We start from the raw sequence: 20661 nt of genomic DNA, 5'->3' as shown, positions 1-20661 counted from the left end.
TTGTTTTTAATTGACGTTACTTTTTTATTTTTTAATCATTTCGTAGGGGAGGTTTGAGAAGAACGTTTTTTTTTTATTTTAATTGTCGGGCTTTTTATGTTGGTCCGATATGTTTTAATAAGTTGTCATCGCGGATTATTGTTTTTGAAGAGGGGTTGTGCCAGGGGAAAGTGAATATTGTCCCACAAAAACCTTCAGTGAAGAGTGTTAAAATGGCGTGTGGACGTAACAGACACTCGTTCATAACTGCGAAGTAAAATAAAGAAAAAATTCCGTCGACTTACATTTAATTACTATTGCATAGTAAACCGGTGACAGCTGATACTCTAGTTTTTAAACGGTTTTATTAAACGGTTTTATTTAGCTCACCCCGTTTGTTTTATTTATTCATTCTTGGGTCAAATTTAGTAATTCAAATTTCACCCTCTTCCTGTCAACCGATTAATCTGAAATTTTGTATACACCTTTAATTCCGATGACAATACAATATAGTAATATCAATAACATTGTAAATCCAATATGGCCGCCGGCACAAAATGGCGGATAACGTAGATTTTATCAATCCCATCAATATGGGTATCAAATGAAAGGGCTCAACAAGCAGAATACAATATACTATAAAAAATTGAAATCCAAGATGGCGGCCGCTACAAAATGGCGGACAACGTAGGTTTTATCAATCCCATCAATATGGGTATCAAATGAAAGTTCTCAACCAGTAGAATACAATGTACTATATAAAATTAAAATCCAAGATGGCGGCCTCTACAAAATGGCGGATAACTTAGGTTTTATAAATCCCATCAACATGGGTATGAAATGAAAGGTCTCAACAAGTAGAATACAATTTACTATGCAAAATTGAAATCTAAGATGGCCGCCGCTACCAAATGGCTGATAACAATTTTTTATCAATCCCACCAATATGGGTATCAAATGAAAGGGCTTCACAAGTAGAAAACTGTCAGTAACTCCAGCGGGGCCCAACAGGGCCAAGGCCTGCCTGGGCTGCGAGATTGTTCGAAAGAGTTACCGCGGCCCTGGTACATAAAAGGCCTACGACGGAACAAAACGATTTTTAGTCAAGAGTCTGGCACTCCCTCACCGCTGCTGACCCACAGCAGGAGAGGTCATGTGATGATTTTTGGGGTTGTTACAAAAAAAAGTATCTGGAAGGGCTATGTATTGAGGAATTGGATTGTAATAAATTTTCAGGTAAGAGACCGTGTAATAATGATGCACTAAATGAATTAGATAGAATGAGGAATATTCGGTAGGCATTTTCATTAAATACTAAAAACTAGAAAATAAAAAATCGGTAAAAAAAACTTTTAAGTTAAACGGTTTTATCTTATGTGTACTGAAAACTAGAAAATAAAAATAGTTACTTACCTGTCAACCTACGTAGGTGGTCCCGGTCATATTAAACTAAAATAAAAACGTGGGGCCCCTGTGAAATCCTACCTATGGCAAAGCATATCGTTATACTTTGGTAGATCATGAGCTCGGCGTTCGCTGGTGAAGCCGCTACGGCTGATTATTGATTGTCAAAATCTCCAGTTACGATTATAGTAAGTCGATGCAATCCACACCTATTATACCTCTAGAAGAAAGTACTACAGCAATAGTTAATGGGCCCCACGTTTTTATTTTAGTTTAATATGACCGGGACCACCTACGTAGGTTGACAGGTAAGTAACTATTTTTTTATTTTCTAGTTTTCAGTAGGTACACATAAGATAAAACCGTTTAACTTAAAAGTTTTTTTTACCGATTTTTTTATTTTCTCATAACCATTTTTTTACTGGGTTAAGGACAGTTTCAGACATACTTTATTTTTCTATGTTTTACCTCGTTAATGTAAACGCAACTTACAAAAAAATCTAGATTCTAGTCTACAGACTGGAGTGTCACATTTGACTATAAAAATAATATTATTTAATACCGGCTAGTGAAAGGCCTTTCACTCGATGTATTCATAAAACAATAGTCAGTTAAATGTCGAAATAGCTGACAGCAACATAGTAACATGCCCAGAAAAATCTATATCTAACAAATAACAAGAAAAATATCTGCCCTCGAAACAAAACGATACGCCCTCAATTATATTGTGCCAAATTTAATATTCACAATAAATCGCTTATAGTTTCTATATTTGTACCAACATGCCCACGACATGCGACCTCCGAGTCTCAAATATAAATAACTGTTATAGGTGTGTGCGTGCGAGATTTGTGTGTGTTTACAGCACACGAATTACATTTCACAAGCAAGCGAAACAATACGAACTGTTTGTACACGTTACACAGCGCGCCCGATGCGATACAAAGAGATATTGATACGGATACAGTAGCCATACAACACTAATTTTAGTAAGTGTATTAACCACGGCGCGTATTACGATCGCAAATAGATATTCGCCGTAACTCGGCCATCTATTTGGAAGATTAGCATTAATTTAACAAAATGAAGCCGGCTAATGAAATTAGGTATTATCTTCATCGTCATCAAATTACTAATGTGATAGCGATTATAGGTATCTATTTCAGCTATTCGAATTGCAGGGATCGTAATCCCTTATTACGGTCGTGTAATGGGATAATAGATACGCTCGCGTTTTGCACGCATTTAGCCCTTTCTGGGTGATTCCTTTTAAAATGAAGTTTCCTTTTACATCTCATTTTTATATTCATAAAAACAAAAGTTTTCATGCATAGGAAATATAGGGACATCAAAACATGTTTTCAAGATGAACGTTCTTTCCATGTGTGTGATCACAATTTTAAATTGAACCAATAAATTTCAATAAGTAATGTATGAGAATAACATATTCATCAAACGCCACCATGCGACATGCAACTTTCATTCGGCGTCAGACACTATCGCATGCAATATCTGGCGGAGCGTAGCTTCTTGTGTAACGCGGAATTAAACATTAAATGCATGAAATATGCTCTGATTTGAAACAATGGCAAAATATACATATAATAACATCAATGAATAACAATGGAGTATAAATTATCATTTAAACTGTTGTATATTTTATAAAATATAGCCCTTGTGTTTTGCTTAAACAAACACACAGACTTATAATTTGTTTTAGTGTATGTTAATCGCGGAAAAAATAGAAAAATACTTGTGAGAGGCAAGTGGCTTTACAAGGATAAGGTCGAGGAGTTTGCTACACTTGGTAGCTTGCTGGGACACTATTACAAAGCAGGTAGGGCTTTTAAGTCTCTTATATTGCAAAATTTTACTAAGCGGGATTTAATATCAAAAGGTTGGGGAGCAAACAAAACAATTTACGATTGATATCATGTGTGGGGGTTGGGTTCGATAACGATTAATGCTCATTCCTTCTCTGCATAAGAAGAGTCCTGTACCCTGCAGTGGGTGGGAAAAGGCTGATGATGTTATAAAAACAGTAAAATACCGTACTATCCTACTTTAAAATTAAATCAAAGGAGTTTTCTTCTCGCTTCAATAAAACAGCGAATGGAGTCAAACTTCACACTTTGTGTTGTTGGCAGTCGTGAATAATCTGTTTTAGTAATGACGCTAACGCGATATTGAGACCAAGTTTATCTTTTATTCAATTTGCATTTGTTTCTCTCCTGAATTAAAACTAGACATTTCCTATTTCAGGCTTTAGACCTGGTTTGCTTTAAAATTAAAGTTTCACACGATACTAGGTCTCTAAGCCAGTTTTGAAACTCTCTTTCCGTTGTTTTCTGATGTAATTTGATATTCTAGAATGTTATTGAAAAAGTATTATTGATGATGTTCAGTTCTCAGCGAGTAGGTACAGTCGCTTTAGAACTCACGATATCTTCTTACAGGACTTAGTCCTGTATCGAGCTGCTAACCACGTTAACATAATTGTAATGCAAAGTTCGCGATATCTAGTGGCGAATAAAATCATTTTGATTCTGACATTCGGGCCCGTCGGCGATCAGGTCCCGAAAAGGTCATAAAACAGTCCGTTGTCCGGAACGGCAGTCGAATGATAAGTACTAGGCCCGCCCCGCGGCTCCGTCTACACGACTACCGTGGGCCGACCGCACGACTAACTTGTAAGATGATTTTTTCGTGATCCGTCGTTCATTGTTCGGTAGCAGTTACGATTCGATTGAAATTGTTTACATCGGCCGCTGCGGTGGGCCGATATACTCGTCTTTCTATAGCTACAGCGTTGTGTCGTGATTTTTATAGTCACACGTTTTTGGGGTCTCGTGAGGCGTGAACGTTGTGATTGCAGTTCGAATCATGTATCGCACTGTTGCTGTTTCGTGGGCTGCGCTGTGATCGGAATACATTTTATCGAAAACTGATACAGATCTATAGGTACAAGTTGACGTAGTCCATATTTGGCGCTCGTCACAAACTTTATACATTCACAACGTCCATAATTCATAAATGTAGAAAGTAGATCCGAGTAACAAATTCCACAGATGTGCAACAACCAAGCAAAGTGGTTGATGCAATGACAAATACTAACGCACTCTTATAATAGCCATACATTCTATTCAAAAGATATTTCAAACAGTTTTCCACAATAAGCCGGTGGCGCAAAACGGTACTGCTCAGTTATAAGAAAACGCCAATCGTAATGGCTCCCATACGTTATGGAAAATAGAGTACAATAGCAACAATTTGTACTTCACAAACGGAAACAATGTACGAGATATCTTCAGGTGGGTACAATCGCTTACTAAAGTCCCGAGCGCCCGACGCTCGCAAATTAATTATTACTTTTCAAACTCGCACTTTAAATGATTCTATGGCGATCGCAATATTCAAAGCGTAAGCCTAATTGAATAGATCGTCGTATTCTTTAGTTTCCTTCTTTGACAGGCAACTGCTGATTTTAATAATACCATTGGTATATAACGTTTTGTCTTAGCAGAATAATATAATTGAAACGCCTACGTCTTTCGTAATTTATCTTACTATTACGTTGGTTATAAATTGTGAAGAAGAAAATCGTTCTACCTTATCATAGTTACTCTATTCACATGACAACGCATTTGACTAGATACTTGTACCGATTTAGTTGACTCGTACGCAAGTCATGTTACGTAACACGAATTCAAAAATGTCGCGCCAATTAATTTCATAGCCGTCGCATTTTCACTTGAATTACAAATGCAATTCTTAATACGTTAAAAATAACAACCAGAAAAAACTGGGCAAAAGTGTTGAACGACAAAAAAGTCTTTATTAGCGCCATTACAATTTTTACAAGGCTTTTATTGCACTTTAGTAGGCGAGTGTACGTGCCTTCAGCGGGCCTCTCGGCCCTACACTTAATGCAGTTATGCAAAACACTGCAAATATCTCGTTTGCCTCCATCAACTTACCCGAGCTGCCCTGCTTTTCGCGTTTTTTTACATTACCTACGTAAATTACATTTTCATTACCGTGTGGATGGATGAAATTCTTCAATTTAGTATTTTTACACTCTTTTTGAAATCTATCGTTTCATTTGAGCGCTAATTTTCAACCTATCTGAACCTGAACGGGGCCTTCATAAGATGTAAAACACAGAGAATCACAATTTGTTACGTTGAAATCAGTTTTTATGAAGTTGTTTTACACAATGGAAGCTTTGTTCGGTTCCTATTATTAAAAGAGGCTTATCTTTTTGACATGATCGATTAAAGCCCATGCTTAGTCAAAATTGAAATGACCGCTAAATTCGTCACAGATATCTTGACTTCATAAGAATTTAAAGAAACATTTATTTGCATCGAACATAGGTGGTACCAGTTTGCTAGAACATTATGAGTAAGGAACCTTCTTCTCGGTCCCGAAAGAGTGTTGCCATAAAACTTCAGTACACCATCATACATCGCTAAAATAGTACACAAGAAATCGTTCGGAAACACGCAGTTTCTTATTCATAAAAGTAATTTTCGATCCGCCACTTATGCAAATACTCCATTGTTTCATATCTGGCAATATTTTCTACTATTTCGGACCGTTCTCCCGGCAATTTTCTGGTTGGCTGGCGTTTAAGAGATCCCCACCCGGAAGAAAGTACCTCCGGCATCACGCGTACTCTCATTTGAATAACATTTGTACTGCTAACAATTGAAAACGCACTGCTTGGAAAACTATATAACTGTCTCATACATTAGGTAGGTATCTTCAGGCCAATTGATTCTAATATTAGAGCGATATCGTCCTTATTTCCTTTCCAAATAACTTATTTTTTCCCAATCACAGACGGTAGTATCAGGTCATGAATAACAATAGCATTTTCTAAAGATAGATGAAAGTTTCAATCATGTCATCGTAAATATGTAAATTACAATTTATGAATCTAGTTCATTGTGTCATTTGGAATTCATAGAAGCCCACGTAACATGAGAGTTGATATTCAATCGAAATTGAATCGTAAAAGAAAGATGCATGTCCACGTACGACCTTTAAATTTTAATCTAACTATTCCATCATTTTCAGGAGGCTTCTTTTTTTATTAATAGAAAAATCTTTAACCTTGTGATTACCTAATGAATACATAACTTCAATCTAAAACAAACAATTTTCAAGCCGGAAAACGACCAAACCAGTTCTCAAACCGAGTAGGCAAAGACAAAATAATTGAATAGAACCCCAACAAATAGCTGGATGCTCGGAATAATGAATCTTAATGCCATTAACAATTTAGTTTATTCAGGTAGTATTAGTTTAAATAAGAAATAGCATACAATTGTCACTGTACGTAATAAAACTTGCAGGAACGTTATTAATTCAGAGGCGAGTGTTCAAGGCAAGACTATGGTGGACGTATGCCATCCCATTACATTTGTGATCACTGAATTGATTGAAAACATCAGTATTTCAAATTTAGATTTTATTCGCGTTCAGCCAGGGTTGGTAAATGTATTCAGAGTGAAGTTCACGGCTTAAGGTTATATGGAAGACGAGATGCGACGAAAAGTTATGTTTAAAGAGTTGTGTACCTACGTATTTTAATGCCATGTTTTTGTCGCACTTCGTGAATTGCGAGGTTTATTTCCTTTTATTCCAAGGTGTTAATTTAATTTACTTATTTTAACCTCTAGCATAACCTGTACAAATGGATTTTCATTGAAATAAATAATAAAAGTAAAATTATGATTTCAGTGCATTCAGTTAGATGTTATTGCACTTTCGATAAAATCGATTTTTCTGTCGACTTTAAAATCTTAAGCTTACAAAGAAGTGTATTGTTAAAATCTGAATTTCGTACAACTACAGTTTGCTATAATTACTTGCTAAATGTAGTTGTTAAAGTGACGTAAGTACCTGATTGCTGCCGGGCTCCTTAAAGCTATAAATAGGGGAACAACAATACGTCGTTGGACGTACGGAATTTCACGTGGCTACTGGTCCCATTGAAAAGTGTTTTATTACTTATTCGGTTATTGGTTGATTATGTACCTACAAACAAATATAGACATGTTCTTTTGTTAATGTAGTCTCGATTTGTGTGGTTATTTGATGCGCTTGGAGTTATTTGACTTGTTGGGCGATTGAAGTAGGTACTTGATCGCCTTTTTGTACGAGATTTAGATTGAGATACAGCCTTCGTACTGGCTGAATGGCAGTTTGAGATGGTACTTAATTGGGCTGCGGGTTGTTCGAAAGAGATACCGCGGCCCTGGTACATAAAAGGCCTATGACGGAACACGACGATTTTAGTCAGTAAGAGTCTGACACTCCCTCACCGCTGCTAACCCACAGCGGGAGGGGTCATTTGATGATTTTACGTCGATAAAAAAAAAAAGATGGTACTTAATTATGAGGCGATTTTTTTCTTGCAGATGTGTAATTTTCTATTTTCCTAAACTGCTAGTTTCAAACAAGGGTTGGTTCGCTCCATTGTTAAATAATATGTAGCACATAAAACACGCCACGTGCCGCGAGTTCCTCTAATGAAATAGTGAAAATTAATGTCATGTAAAATGATTGAAAGTGGTAACCATAACGATTAGATTGAGATAGCAGATCGTTTGGTGGCCGGGTGCGCAAGCGCCGCGGTATGATCCACGCTAATAATATCTGCGTTTGTCTTACATAGTGCTGAGATATTTGTTAACTACTCACGAAGAAAGATCGATCGATCGATTAAGTCTGTAAATTACATGACTTTTGCAAGAAAAGCTGCTGAAAGAAGTGCACTTTTTAAACTTATAACATCAACCTTTTGCTAGTCTTAACTTGTCGTTGACGTCTCTATATTGGTTATTTTGAATCAAAGGCAACATTTTCAAACGTTGCAACGGACACCAATGAGAAATTATTGAAAAGAATTCTAAAGACATTTCCCCTATTGATAAATGAACTGAAAAATATTTTAATACTCTTAAAGTAACAGTTTTTTAAAGAAAACTTTGCCGGTTTCGAAAAACTACTTGAAAAAAAAGTCCTCTTTTAATAATCTTCATCAAGGTGAATGAAACAGGAAAAAGTGAAGCAAAACTTCGTTCAAATTCTCATTGTAATACAAAAGATGAGATGTCAGCATTAAAAGCGTGCCAGAATCTCGGTTTTTGACATAAATAAAAATTTGCGATACGCCGCGTCATTCGACAATGTACTATTTAGTGAAAGTACAACATAGTGCAGTCATTGAAGCATTATTGCTCCGAATTTTTTTACTGTGAACCGATTTGCATGAAATTTTGGAATTAGGTTCATATTACCCTTAACTTCAAAAGTGAAAGTGATTTGAACTCCGCCACCCCCCCCTGGGGGTGGTTGCCACCCCTTCTCGGGGGTGAATTTTTTTTTGCAAAATATCCTCGGATATCGATAGAAGACCTAATTTCAAGCAAAAGTTGTCTTTAAAGTTTTAAAAAAAATCCAATACTTTTCAAGTTATTGGCAATTGAAAATTCGCAATTTTTTCACGTTTTTCATCGGTTTTTTGCAAATATCTCCAAAAATATACGTTTTATCGAAAATTTTATAAAGAACAAAAATGTAGCAGGTAAAACAACGAACAATTTGTTTTTTTATAAAGTGTCCTAAGTGCAATATTAAGCTAGATATTAAAGATCAAAGCCGTTTTTTATTTTGTCTGAAATTTAATCGACGTAATTTATGCCATCTATTATTTTAGTAAGTTGATCAATTTACGAGTTTTATTATTTTCCGGTGACATATATACACATTACAATAGTTGTGGGTCTTTATTATACTGCCTACTTTCACATTGCTCCAAATATTGACACTCCGAAATTTTCAGTTACTAAGTAGAAAAAAATATGATAAGTTTTTGGACCATAACTCCTTCAACTTTCATGCTATCACAATTTATTAAAAACCGTTGTAAAAGTAATTAAGAGAGCTACAACATCCATCATTGCAATATATAGTAAAGAACCTTTTTCTAAAACGGTGAAGGGTTAAAGGGTTTAAGAGAGGCTGTGATTGCGCTGCCACGCGCTCTTTAAACAATCATATCTCCGTCAATTTTTGTTCGACAGAAAAAACAAACAAACCAAATTGTTTGTCAGAAAAATACCTAATTTTTTTATCTGTACACTTATATACGTATCTGTCGTAATTTTTGAGATATAATGAAAATAAATTGGATTTTTTTTTCATTTGAAATTTTGTTCTTTTCGTTAATCATAAGTTTTTTGAAAAATATGTGTCCTAAAGCAGCCAAACTGATACTATCTATCAAACACTTTATAATAAAGTTAATCCTAGGTGGAATACGATTAATTTTAATTTTGGTGGAAATGGCACTTATGAAACCCATTGATTTAAAAGAAAAAACATTAGATGCTCCCCTTATTTGCTATACAGCTCACTTATTTTACGTGCAAAAGACTTTTAATAGTGCTTATCTTAAAGCTTATTTCAAGCACTACAAAACCCATTTGTATTAGAATGTATAAAATGCATCTGCTCGCCGCTACATGGCATTGACCACAACGATTAAATTTCAGACAAAATAAAAAACGGCTTTGATCTTTAATATATAGCTTAATATTGCACTTAGGACACTTTATAAAAAAACAAATTGTTCGTTGTTTTACCTGCTACAATTTTGTTCTTTATAAAATTTTCGATAAAACGTATATTTTTGGAGATATTTGCAAAAAACCGATGAATAACGTGAAAAAATTGCGAATTTTCAATTGCCAATAACTTGAAAAGTGTTGGATTTTTTTAAAAACTTTAAAGACAACTTTTGCTTGAAATTAGGTCTTCTATCGAAATCCGAGGTTATTTTGCCAAAAAAAAATCACCCCCGAAAAGGGGTGGCAACCACCCCCAGGGGGGGTGGCGGAGTACAAATCACTTTCACTTTTGAAGTTAAGGGTAAGATGAACCTAATTCCAAAATTTCATGCAAATCGGTTCACAGTAAAAAAATTCGGAGGTTAGACCGTATTTTTCGCTTCAATGACTGCACTAACATTGTGTATGACGGATAGGTGAAGCCAGCTAAGGATGGCACTTACCCTCCACATAAATTTTAAAATTGACAGATTTATAGGCATTTCTTTTATTTCTTAGCCATCCTTATTTAGATACTGTACGTAGGATAGGGAATATCTCTATGGAAGAAGGAAGTTGATTTCCAACCGGACTAGGAAAAAAATGCTGAAAACTCGGTGTGAAATACTTTGGCCTAAATAGACTGTTCTACAAGTAAATTTTTATTCATAAATTCTTAATATTGCTGAAAAAGATGCACGTGCTCAGAAAACAATAAAATTGAAAATCTAAAATTTAATTTTTCGAATAAATTAAACTGAACACATTATTAAATAATTCACATAGGTATAGACCATAGACACGTTGGGGCACGTTTGTGTTACGACTTGAACCTCCAAAAGTGCAATCTGCGCAGATAATGGCACATGCAAGCATGGAACGTTGTCACAGGTATTAGGACGAGAGTCACAGTGCACGCTAAATCTAACTTTGACATGAAAGCATAGACAATGCGCTGTAGGTGCCTACGTAACAGGGTTTTGAGAAATTGAATACAGGTCTGGCCCTGGACACGTCGAGTCTTTGCGAAGGATTTAGCCGTTACCTGACGTTAAGCCATCCTAGAGAATAAACTAATCTCGTACCATCAATTCAGCGAACTCGATTCGATAGTGCCAGCTATTGTGTCTAGTACTTGAATGGCTTTCCGAAACTCGTCACTGCCTCATCCACTGATGCGCGAATCTCAGTTAATGTGCTACTGCTGACACTCAATATGCAGACAGCAACAAGCAGCTCTGACACATACGAGCAGCTATAACCACATTTTGAGCGCTATTCTACTGTCAATACGAAGTAAGATACAGATTGGCTGACTTACCGCTGAACGCACTGCTCCAAATAAAGGACGCGACTGAAAACACGAAACAAGTCGTTCCACATAAAATCCAGAAACAAGCTGTGGTGTCACCCCTGCGGCACAAGAGGCGCGAGGCGCCGGCAGCTGGCGGCGCGCGACGCCGGGAATCTCACAAATATATAACAATAGTGGGAGATGAGAGTGAGTCGCTAGATCAAAGCCCGACCACGCCGCCGACGCGCTTTGTTTACGCCAACGCCGGCGAACCATCGACTAATCAACCAACTGATTAATTTAATTAAACATTACGAGAAAGTTCTGTTTATTTCACGTTTCCTCGGGCCCACATGCGAGTTCAAAGGAATTACGCCGGGAATGTAAACACGAGGATATTGTTGGGACGCGAGGCGAGACGTATTGTGCGTTGCCGACGCCACTGCGACACCTCCTTAGTCCACGACTCCGTCTTTTGATGGGCTCTGGTACGGTGTGCACCTGGCCTGCACTGGCGGAGTACCTCACTTCTGAACTTACGAGCGGCTTCTAACCTTCGTCCTGCTTGTGTCTTGAATTAGGAGTTAAGACATAGGGTGACAAACTGTACGTAAAATATGCATCCTGTCAATCCATGAAGCAGCTTTTTTCGATTATTCACTTCCTAATTTATGTACAGTAGTAAACTCCTGCTAGCTGCAAGCATCTGATTGATCTGATAACGTCTCGTCGATCTTCTTCCTTCACGCCACAAATATTTAAAATCATCGCAAAGCGCTTTACCGTGCCTATCGTTTATTTTAATTTTCACTCACATAAGCTACATCGCTAACGCTAAAACGTTTCTCATTTAATAATAGTTCAGAATTAATTTACAGGCACGTCGGATGTAATAATATTAATACTAAAGAAGGTCGGACGTGAAATAAATCGAAGTTTCATCCGTCTACGGCCATGCTCGACAACTAATGGCACAAATTGAACGATAACGCAATTACTAATCGTCTGTTAAGACGGCAGGCCGGAGAGTTTCCGCGCCCTGTTTATAATTAATTTACTACATTAGTACTGCGTATGTTCGTCTGTGTGTCTATTGTTTTGTTTTAATAATGTAAGCGAAACTGGCGCCTTGCCTTCCTCTTGTTATGATAAAATCATCTTATTTTATTTCTGTTTTCCTTAAGCAAATGGAGTGTAATGTTTAATCATTACTACACAAACGCCTCTCCCCTAATCGTGATTTGGTAAATTAGAATACAAGGAGAACAATGTTTCGTTTTGTTTATGGTGGCCGTGTTCATGTCAGTTAATATATTTATTTGAGCGGAACAAGTGAATTGTTTTGATGAGCATTTAACGATTCGTCGAAGTTTAATGCAGAATGTCGCTCGAAACGCCATAGAAAGGGGTAGGAAAATTATACTGTGAAAACAAAATGAACAACGCAAAACGCGCACAAGTTTAAGCGGCAACTAATTAAAAAACAAAAGGAAAGAGGTTGGCTCGTCGTGCGGGTAACTAGCTTCCCGAATTATACAACTCTTTTTTTTCGCTCGTTTTCGCTTTCGTCCGGCTAATTAGAGTTAAGGAGGGTCGTGTGTTGCGACGCGTATTCAGGTTTTCACGGTCGTGTGTCGCGAGTAACCAACCAAACGTAGTAAAGAAACATAGATTATTGTAAGCTCTCTTCGACAGTGGGAACATATTCACAGAACTGATTGAGTGCTATTTAGAATATTTTTTTATAACACTGTGGATAAAAACGCAAACTTCATTGCAAGGTTATCAAATAAGTATCACTGTTACCGTGAAAGATACCAAGGAACTCACTATGATCAGTGGGTCACCCCATAATAAGAGCCTCCGCTTACTGCAGACTAAACTGTCTGCCGATAGTTGGCTAAAAGATTAAGTAGCTGACAGTTTTTTTTAAAGTTAATCGAGAATCAATCAAACTTTGAAGTTGATGTGATCATTCTATTGCGCACGGTACCATTTATATTCACACTAATTTATGAGCCCGGTCAGAATATCGGCAGACTAAAAGTTGCCAGCGTGCAGAGGCTCTTTAAAGAAAGTCAAAGATGTACATAAGAAAGAACTGGCTATGATAAGATAGTCACCCATTCTTAAACCGAAAGCCAAAAACGTAGCTTACATTTGATCAGACCAACAGAACAGTTTTTACTCAACCATAATATCCTTTTATTCAGATACTAACACCCTTAAATACAGCAATGAGTCGCGTTTGATGCGAACGGGTGTCGCCCTCAGTGTGAATTGCCGCGAACTTTTTAATTTCCAACTTTTAGCAGCAAAAGTTTGCGCCGTACGATGGCATTGCTAATGTTCCGACTGATTTGTATTAATTTTAACGTTCATTGTGTCGATTGAAGTTAAGTGAAATATTGCCAACAGCGACGCAGAGCTTACGCGTTTTTTTGCACGTCTATTTACCTATAGGTACTGACGCATCTCTCCGAAATTAAAAATGGTTGATTGATTGTGTAGTGGTTTAGTCGTCAATATGTTTATACTATGGTCTGCTGGTAATGTAAAATAATATTAATTCTTCAATAATAACGAGCTAATTAACTAATTCATTACGGTCGTGTCCTTGCAAGGAAGTTTGGCGTTCGTTGTGAATAATACAAAGCCAGCGTAATTTCAGGTGCTATCGTATTGTAGGCGAGAGAAGCTGTTTGTAAATTAAAAATAAATGTTCGTCAAATATGTGTACTATAATTTGTATAAAAATAAACTCCACACTACCTGAACAAAAACTTATAATACAAAGGTATTATATTATCACTTTTGACAATTCATAATTCGACCGCAAATGCGTTGAAGATTCTATGAGTGGTTGCGCCGGTTCTGTCCTTGTAAGTTGCGTACATACATGCCAAAAGACAGTTTTTCCTTTGATATTACCTAACCCAGCCGGCATTTTTTCCAATTTAAGATTTTTGTTTTTTGTTATTTAAAACAAATTTCTAATCCGTTTAAAATTACCTACATATGCCTTATAATCAGTCCGTAGTTTTGTCAAACGCAAGGGTACCGATGATACCCGATTATATGTACCGATGGGATGCGATACCTAAAAGGTAGTTCGCGTTTTCATACAAAAGACAACTCGCAATGTATGACGAAAAAACCACGCAGCACGAGCGCGGAATATTTTAAAACTCCCAATGATAATTTGGTCACATTGTTCTTAGGATATATTCTGGCAACCCTGTTGAAACTGGGAGAGTGGGAGAAAGGGGGGGTGATAGGAGAGGGTGAAAATTAACATGTTTGTCTTGCTTACATCGTCGCCAACACTGAAACTACGCCTAAGTCAAATAAATTTCGTCCCGTTTAACATAAGCATATATACTAATGTTTTAAACAAACAGAACAGCGAGCGGGACGACACTTGTTTCCAGTAATTAATGCTAAGAATTAAAATATTTCGTGTGTTCAAATGATTATAAGTTTGGTTTTGTATTTGTTTTGGTATTTTGTTACTAGTACGTACCTATATATACTTGTATGTTATTGAATGCTGAGTTTAACATTAATTGCATAATTTAGTGTTCAATTTATTTATAAGTTTCCACATTTTGTAAGTATGTCATCTCCTCGCTAATGCTCTGGCCCGATAGTCATTTATTTTTATACTTTCTACTTAGTAATAACAGTGCTATTATATTTTTAAATTATACAATAAGCTTAATTGCAATATTTATTAACTTGACAAAAAAGGTATCATCGTAAAGAAATATCTAATGTCTGTATTCTACAGCTGATTACATACAAACAATTGTATTATAACTTGCGACACAATGAGAAAACAGTCACAAACTGTACAGTTACATTAATAATACATTCCATAATATTTAATAGTACCTCTATGAAGATATGAATAGCGGAAAATTGTGTGCCTTGGTCGTAAACAGAACAATAATTTGACGACAATGGTTTACTCCGCTCTTTATAACCTAAAGCCAATATAACAATATAAAAACATAATATCGGCAACTTGAAATCAACTCTAATATAATAGGCGTTGGGTCAATTTCAGAATGTCGAACATAACTGAAAATGTCACAAAACGATTTTAGTGGCAATGAAAATTAGACCATGCAAAATTAGAATAGGGTTCCTATTTGAGAATTTTGGTTTCGCAAAGCGGTACGGTAGCGTCAGAAACGTGCGACAACTCGGACTTGCGGTTTTTTATAACAATGCTTTTTAAGTATTTATTTCCTTTATTTACTGAACGGCAGATGGCTAATTATATTTAATAATAATCGTGCTGGTCGTCTGTCGCTCGTATATGTCAGACAGTTATTTCGAAATGCAAAAAGTATTTGCTTTCGTTTTGACAGCATTTTTTTATTATTTTTCTTTTCAGTATTAATAAATTTTAACCATCACGAAATCTGATAAGCTCGTTATCCATAAACAATACATAAAAAAAATAAAGATTATTTTCCACGTTCTTCCAATACATTTTCACTTTTTCCGTACCCATCACACTTGCACTGTGAGTTATAATTCCAAAACACTGGCCAAAGTACCCCTAAAGCTAAATAAGCTAAAAAAGTAGCGTATTGAATAGCGAATACAAAAAAAATTAGACGCCAATAACCGTCAAGCTTGTCTATATTTAGGATACCAAACTTAACACGAAAGCGTTTTAAAGAAAAAACAAATGACGGCCACGAACAAAAGCACGGACCGCGTATGTGTAATAGAGAGGCAAAGTGCCTATCAAGCCTTCAGACGCTGTAAACATATAAAATGAAGGCGCTTATTGTTCCTTCACTAACAATAAGAGAACCTTTTTTCCACAATCGACTGAGGCCATTTCGAGTGAGAGGAGTGGAAATAATAACCACTGGATACCGCATCGACGCACGTTTAAACAATCAAACGGAGAACAAAAAGACACTAATGCGGAAATGGATAATGCAGAAGCGACGTAGAGGCGGGGCGCCACTGTCGGAGATGAGCCCGGCTTTAATTGTGAGTGCATGCTTTATTTTACACTGCTGCGTAATGAGCGTGTACTAATTATTACGCTTTTTCTTATAATTCACATTACATCACAGTAGGTTTTATATTTAACACAATAGACATAGATGACGTGTCGCTAGGTAACGATAGAATCATCCTTGATTACAACATTGTGAATAGAACAGATATTGGAACGTTCACAATTTAGATTTGACCGGAGCGGCGTGTTGACACCTGAATCTTTGGTATTTTTCACGGCGTCCATCGCTGCCGTCTATCAAATGACCCCACACTGCGCTCTATGAAGAGGATGTGTGATTAGTTTTATCCTTCGCCCCTCGGAGCGTCACCCCTTCATCCCCCTCACACCCTTTCGCGCGCCCTTCCCCCGCCATTCTTCGCCAACTGTATCTCGGAACAAATGAATCACCCTGTATTAACGAGGAAATAGCATATGCGTTATTAAAGCAAATTGAAAGGAACTGGAAAATGATTCAATAATATTGTATAAATAAATTAAAGTTAGATTTGTTTCTATTTCAAACAGTATTTATTTTTCACATAACTTTGGTCTTACAACTTTCATCTTCCACTTTTTTAAATTGCAACTTCGAACTGCCGAATAACTTGATCAGAGAATGATCGGGAACCAAACATTCTCTGACGCCTATTTACATAATTCGTATGAATACACAATCGCCACACGACGAATCCGCTAGATGGACGGTCCTCTTTGAATTCCTTAATGTTTTCAAAAGTCTCTAAAAATTTTCAAACGAAAAATTAACTTTAATTTTGCTGCCCCTTTAGGTCAATTATTAAGCAGAGGACTTCGTGATGGCAAGCCTATGGAACTGAGAAGTTAGCCGTAGACGCAACGTTACAGCACTTCGTAAATTTTTGGTCATCTGTACGTGCTGTAAGACCGTTGACCTTGGTTATAAAACAGCGAAATTAAATTTTGCGTAAATCGTAAGCTAGGGCCGGCTGACGCGGACTTATTACGCGTATACATACTTAGACAGTAATTGCACGGTACCGCGGAAGTTTATTATTGCGTTTCGTACGCAAAGTTTCGATTAGAGGGGGCGCCATGCCGCGCAGCCGCCGGAATAACATAAATAATGACCGACTAATGCGCTGGATTGCACTCATTTGCTATCTAGGAAGTTATTCTCGCAGATGGTGCTAGATTTTTGTATTACGCAAAATATGCTATGCTAATTGAAATTTGTATTTGTATGACCAGTTCCGCAGAGAAACTCGAGGATTTCAAATAGTCACGAAAAATGGAGAACAGAAAAAAGCTTTTGACAATCAATCAGACAATTCGATGGTGTTGTACCTGTTAACATAAATTATGAAGCCATTTTTGACACGGCGAGGCAATCTCCTAATACTACTTATATAACTTAACATATATAATACTAATATTACATATATAATACTAATACATATATAATATAATACTAATATATACTAATATATTAATTTTATTATTATTGTAAACTTAAATTAATAGAACCTATAATAGTAAGTCAATAGTTTAGAAATCTGATCCAACAGATAAACTGTGTATACAGTTTTGTTGGACATTTTATATTTTCTATAATGTAAAATGTACCTTTTAAGCAATAAATAAATAATAAATAAATAAATAAATAAATAAATAAATAAATGTCAAACCGGCTTACTGGAGATAGTTGATAGGAAGCGATCGAGTTTGTTAGCGACTACAATGGATGGCACCCATAATCCGGCGCGCTTCGGTTTCAGACCGGCAACGCAAATATACGTACTTGTACGGAGATATGAATTAGGTTGATTAACTTGAGCGCCGCTAATGATCGCTCCCCGTCTGTCTGGGCCATTGATAATCCTGGATACCTGTACACATTATTTGTCAAAGTATGATGTCAAACACTAGAGATTGTAACTTACGCTGACTGAAAATGGTACTTTTTTGAGCCCTATTATGTTAAGACTTCATGAAGGAATGAGTTATTATGATAGCTCTTCGGATGTAGGTTAGAAACATTAGTCATTAAAAAAACTCGTCTTCAGCGAATAACAAACTTCTGTTCCTACGAGTAGCTAAAATGGCATCCACAAGAAACAGCACTTACAGTCTTGGTATAGAGCTCAATTCGTCACATTACAGAAGCTAGTTACATCCTTTAAGGATAAGCTTACAGGTCGCCGATTACGCCCCCCTGCCCTCGTCAAACCACCAGCTGCTTATGTCGATGACGTAGCACGGCTCAACAAGTTAGCAATACATGTCCCACCCACCCTGCTCACAGCCACCGGTCGTTACACCTCTGACACACGCGTCACACGTCCACGCCACTAAATTAACAACCACTGATACGATCTTACCCGTGTCTTGCGCTCACACAATCTCTGCCTGCATGATAGTTAGCCCTGTCACCATCACAACTGTTTAACAGATCCATTCTTAGTTGACCAAGTGTACCTAATTTAATAATTTGATCGAACGGACGCGTTCTGCCGCACCTCTCGCCCTCCTCCCCGCCCGCCTGCGCCTACATAAATCTATTTTATCGTACACTGGCAATAAATTTTATTTCGGGATCTTTAATTCTTTGTTATTGAATTGGATTTTAGTGTTTTATTCGGGTAAACAAACAATACATCGGAACGTTTCAACCGGTACTTAGGGCACGTGTGCGTTTCGTAAACACGACTAGCGGCGCGCCCGTCGTCGCCCGGCTAACTTAATAAAAGATTTTATTTGTAGATTGAACTGCGTTCCGTTATTGCTGCCGTAAAATGGCCGGCTTTTGTCTGCGTTCACAATTAAAACTTCGATAATGTTTAGTTGTAGCGCTGGGCACAAAGAAATGCCGCTCTTTGCTCCAACAATTACAGGGTGGACGTAAATAAACGTGCGCTTGCGCGGCGCGGGCGGCGCGGCCGTCGCCTCATCTACAGTAGCGATCGATAAAATGTGCAATCGTAAACTTCCTGTACGAGATGGGAAATTGTAAATTAACTGACGAATTGTTCTTTTTCATCTGACCGTTATTATTATTGTACGGTAATGAAGCCGACTTGTTAAACCATTGTTGTATTAGTGTCGGCGTAAGATTTAGAACGCTGTTTTATATACTTTATTACCTATGTGCGGTGTCCATTACTTTGATAATGAAAGGAAATAAGACTCGATTCTTTGTGATGTTTATGCCATTAATTGGTGAGTGTGACTTTTCGTGCTGGTTTTATTTCCATTCAAAATAACGGTATCCGTTCATCTGCTTTCTCTGCAGGCAAAAGCGTAAACATTTTCAGTGAAAAATGATATTTTTATTGCGTATGACATCTCTTGCCACATGATGTCGTTCTGAACTCGTAACAATTTTTTCATGAAAGTTGTGATACGACGTATAAAAAAATCTCTGTGGTTTCCCATGCAATGGTACAAGTGGAAAGTTATTGTCATGGTAAAACGTAGGACGTTCTACGGTAACCCCAATAAGCTGCGGTGGTCAAACTTATTTTACCTACCCCTCCTGTTATATGGACGAAACGATGCAGTTGAAATTAGGTGAAAGCTGTTTTTTTAACAGTGTGTCTGTTTTAAAGCCTGTAGCTGTTTCGTCAACTGCGGCAAGAATCTCTGGCCCAAAATGTGTAGTAACCTACATTTATTTCCCACATCCATACTTTAAAAGTTTTAAGAAAATTACAACGTAGATTTTTTGACAGAATTTCGTATCTTCCTGTAAGAATAAGAATGTTAAATGTGTATAGAACTAATATTAATTTTTGTCCACAGGCCAAGATGATTGAAAACTCCCAGGCCTGGCTTGGAGCATCCACATCGGCAGCCATTGCTGGTTAGTAGAAACCTTTGAATTTTTTTATTTACATTTCAAAGCTTTTTTCATAAATAATAATTTATTAAGTAGAGCAACAAGGAGTACCTATGGAGTTATGATTTGCGTATCTTGTCTCTAAAGACATTTTATCCTTACTGAATAGTATCATAAATGCAATAGAACGGGTGTTGTTTCTCTGCCGTGCTTTCACACCACAACTACTTAACCGACTTAAATGAAGATACGCAGAAAATCTTGAGCCTGGGGAGGGATAGGTTACTCTCAAGACTTGTGTTAGTATTTATTTAGTTAAGGGTTGTGTTTAGAGTAAGATGCGCAAGTTCGACTCTTTCAAAAAGATAATTTTTCTCAGCAATTTTTTTTTAACGCTTTTTTGTGTGACGTTTGTGCATGTTGTGATAACTCTAAATCTATATCAATCTAATGCAGTAGTTTATCAAAATAAAATCGTCGCTCAACGTTAGAAATTCTTGCGTATTGTTTCTTACTGTCA

The 20661-nt window shown here is 36.9% G+C and overlaps 1 protein-coding gene across 3 annotated transcripts in view; it reads left to right on the top strand.

Annotated features, from left to right (window-relative positions):
• Positions 1 to 20661, top strand: part of LOC110376628 (protein bric-a-brac 1) — a 218187-nt gene that overhangs the window by 181462 nt on the left and 16064 nt on the right. For all 3 annotated transcript variants that reach the window (XM_049837729.2, XM_049837723.2, XM_049837717.2), the window contains one exon: positions 20105 to 20165. In XM_049837729.2, the coding sequence (XP_049693686.1) occupies positions 20105 to 20165 (61 nt within the window). The remainder of the gene's footprint in view (positions 1 to 20104; positions 20166 to 20661) is intronic.

The sequence above is a fragment of the Helicoverpa armigera genome, chromosome 1 (genome assembly GCF_030705265.1).
Source record: "Helicoverpa armigera isolate CAAS_96S chromosome 1, ASM3070526v1, whole genome shotgun sequence".
In the NCBI taxonomy this organism is placed as follows: Eukaryota; Metazoa; Arthropoda; class Insecta; order Lepidoptera; family Noctuidae; genus Helicoverpa; species Helicoverpa armigera.
This window is presented reverse-complemented; position numbering and strand designations above follow the sequence as displayed.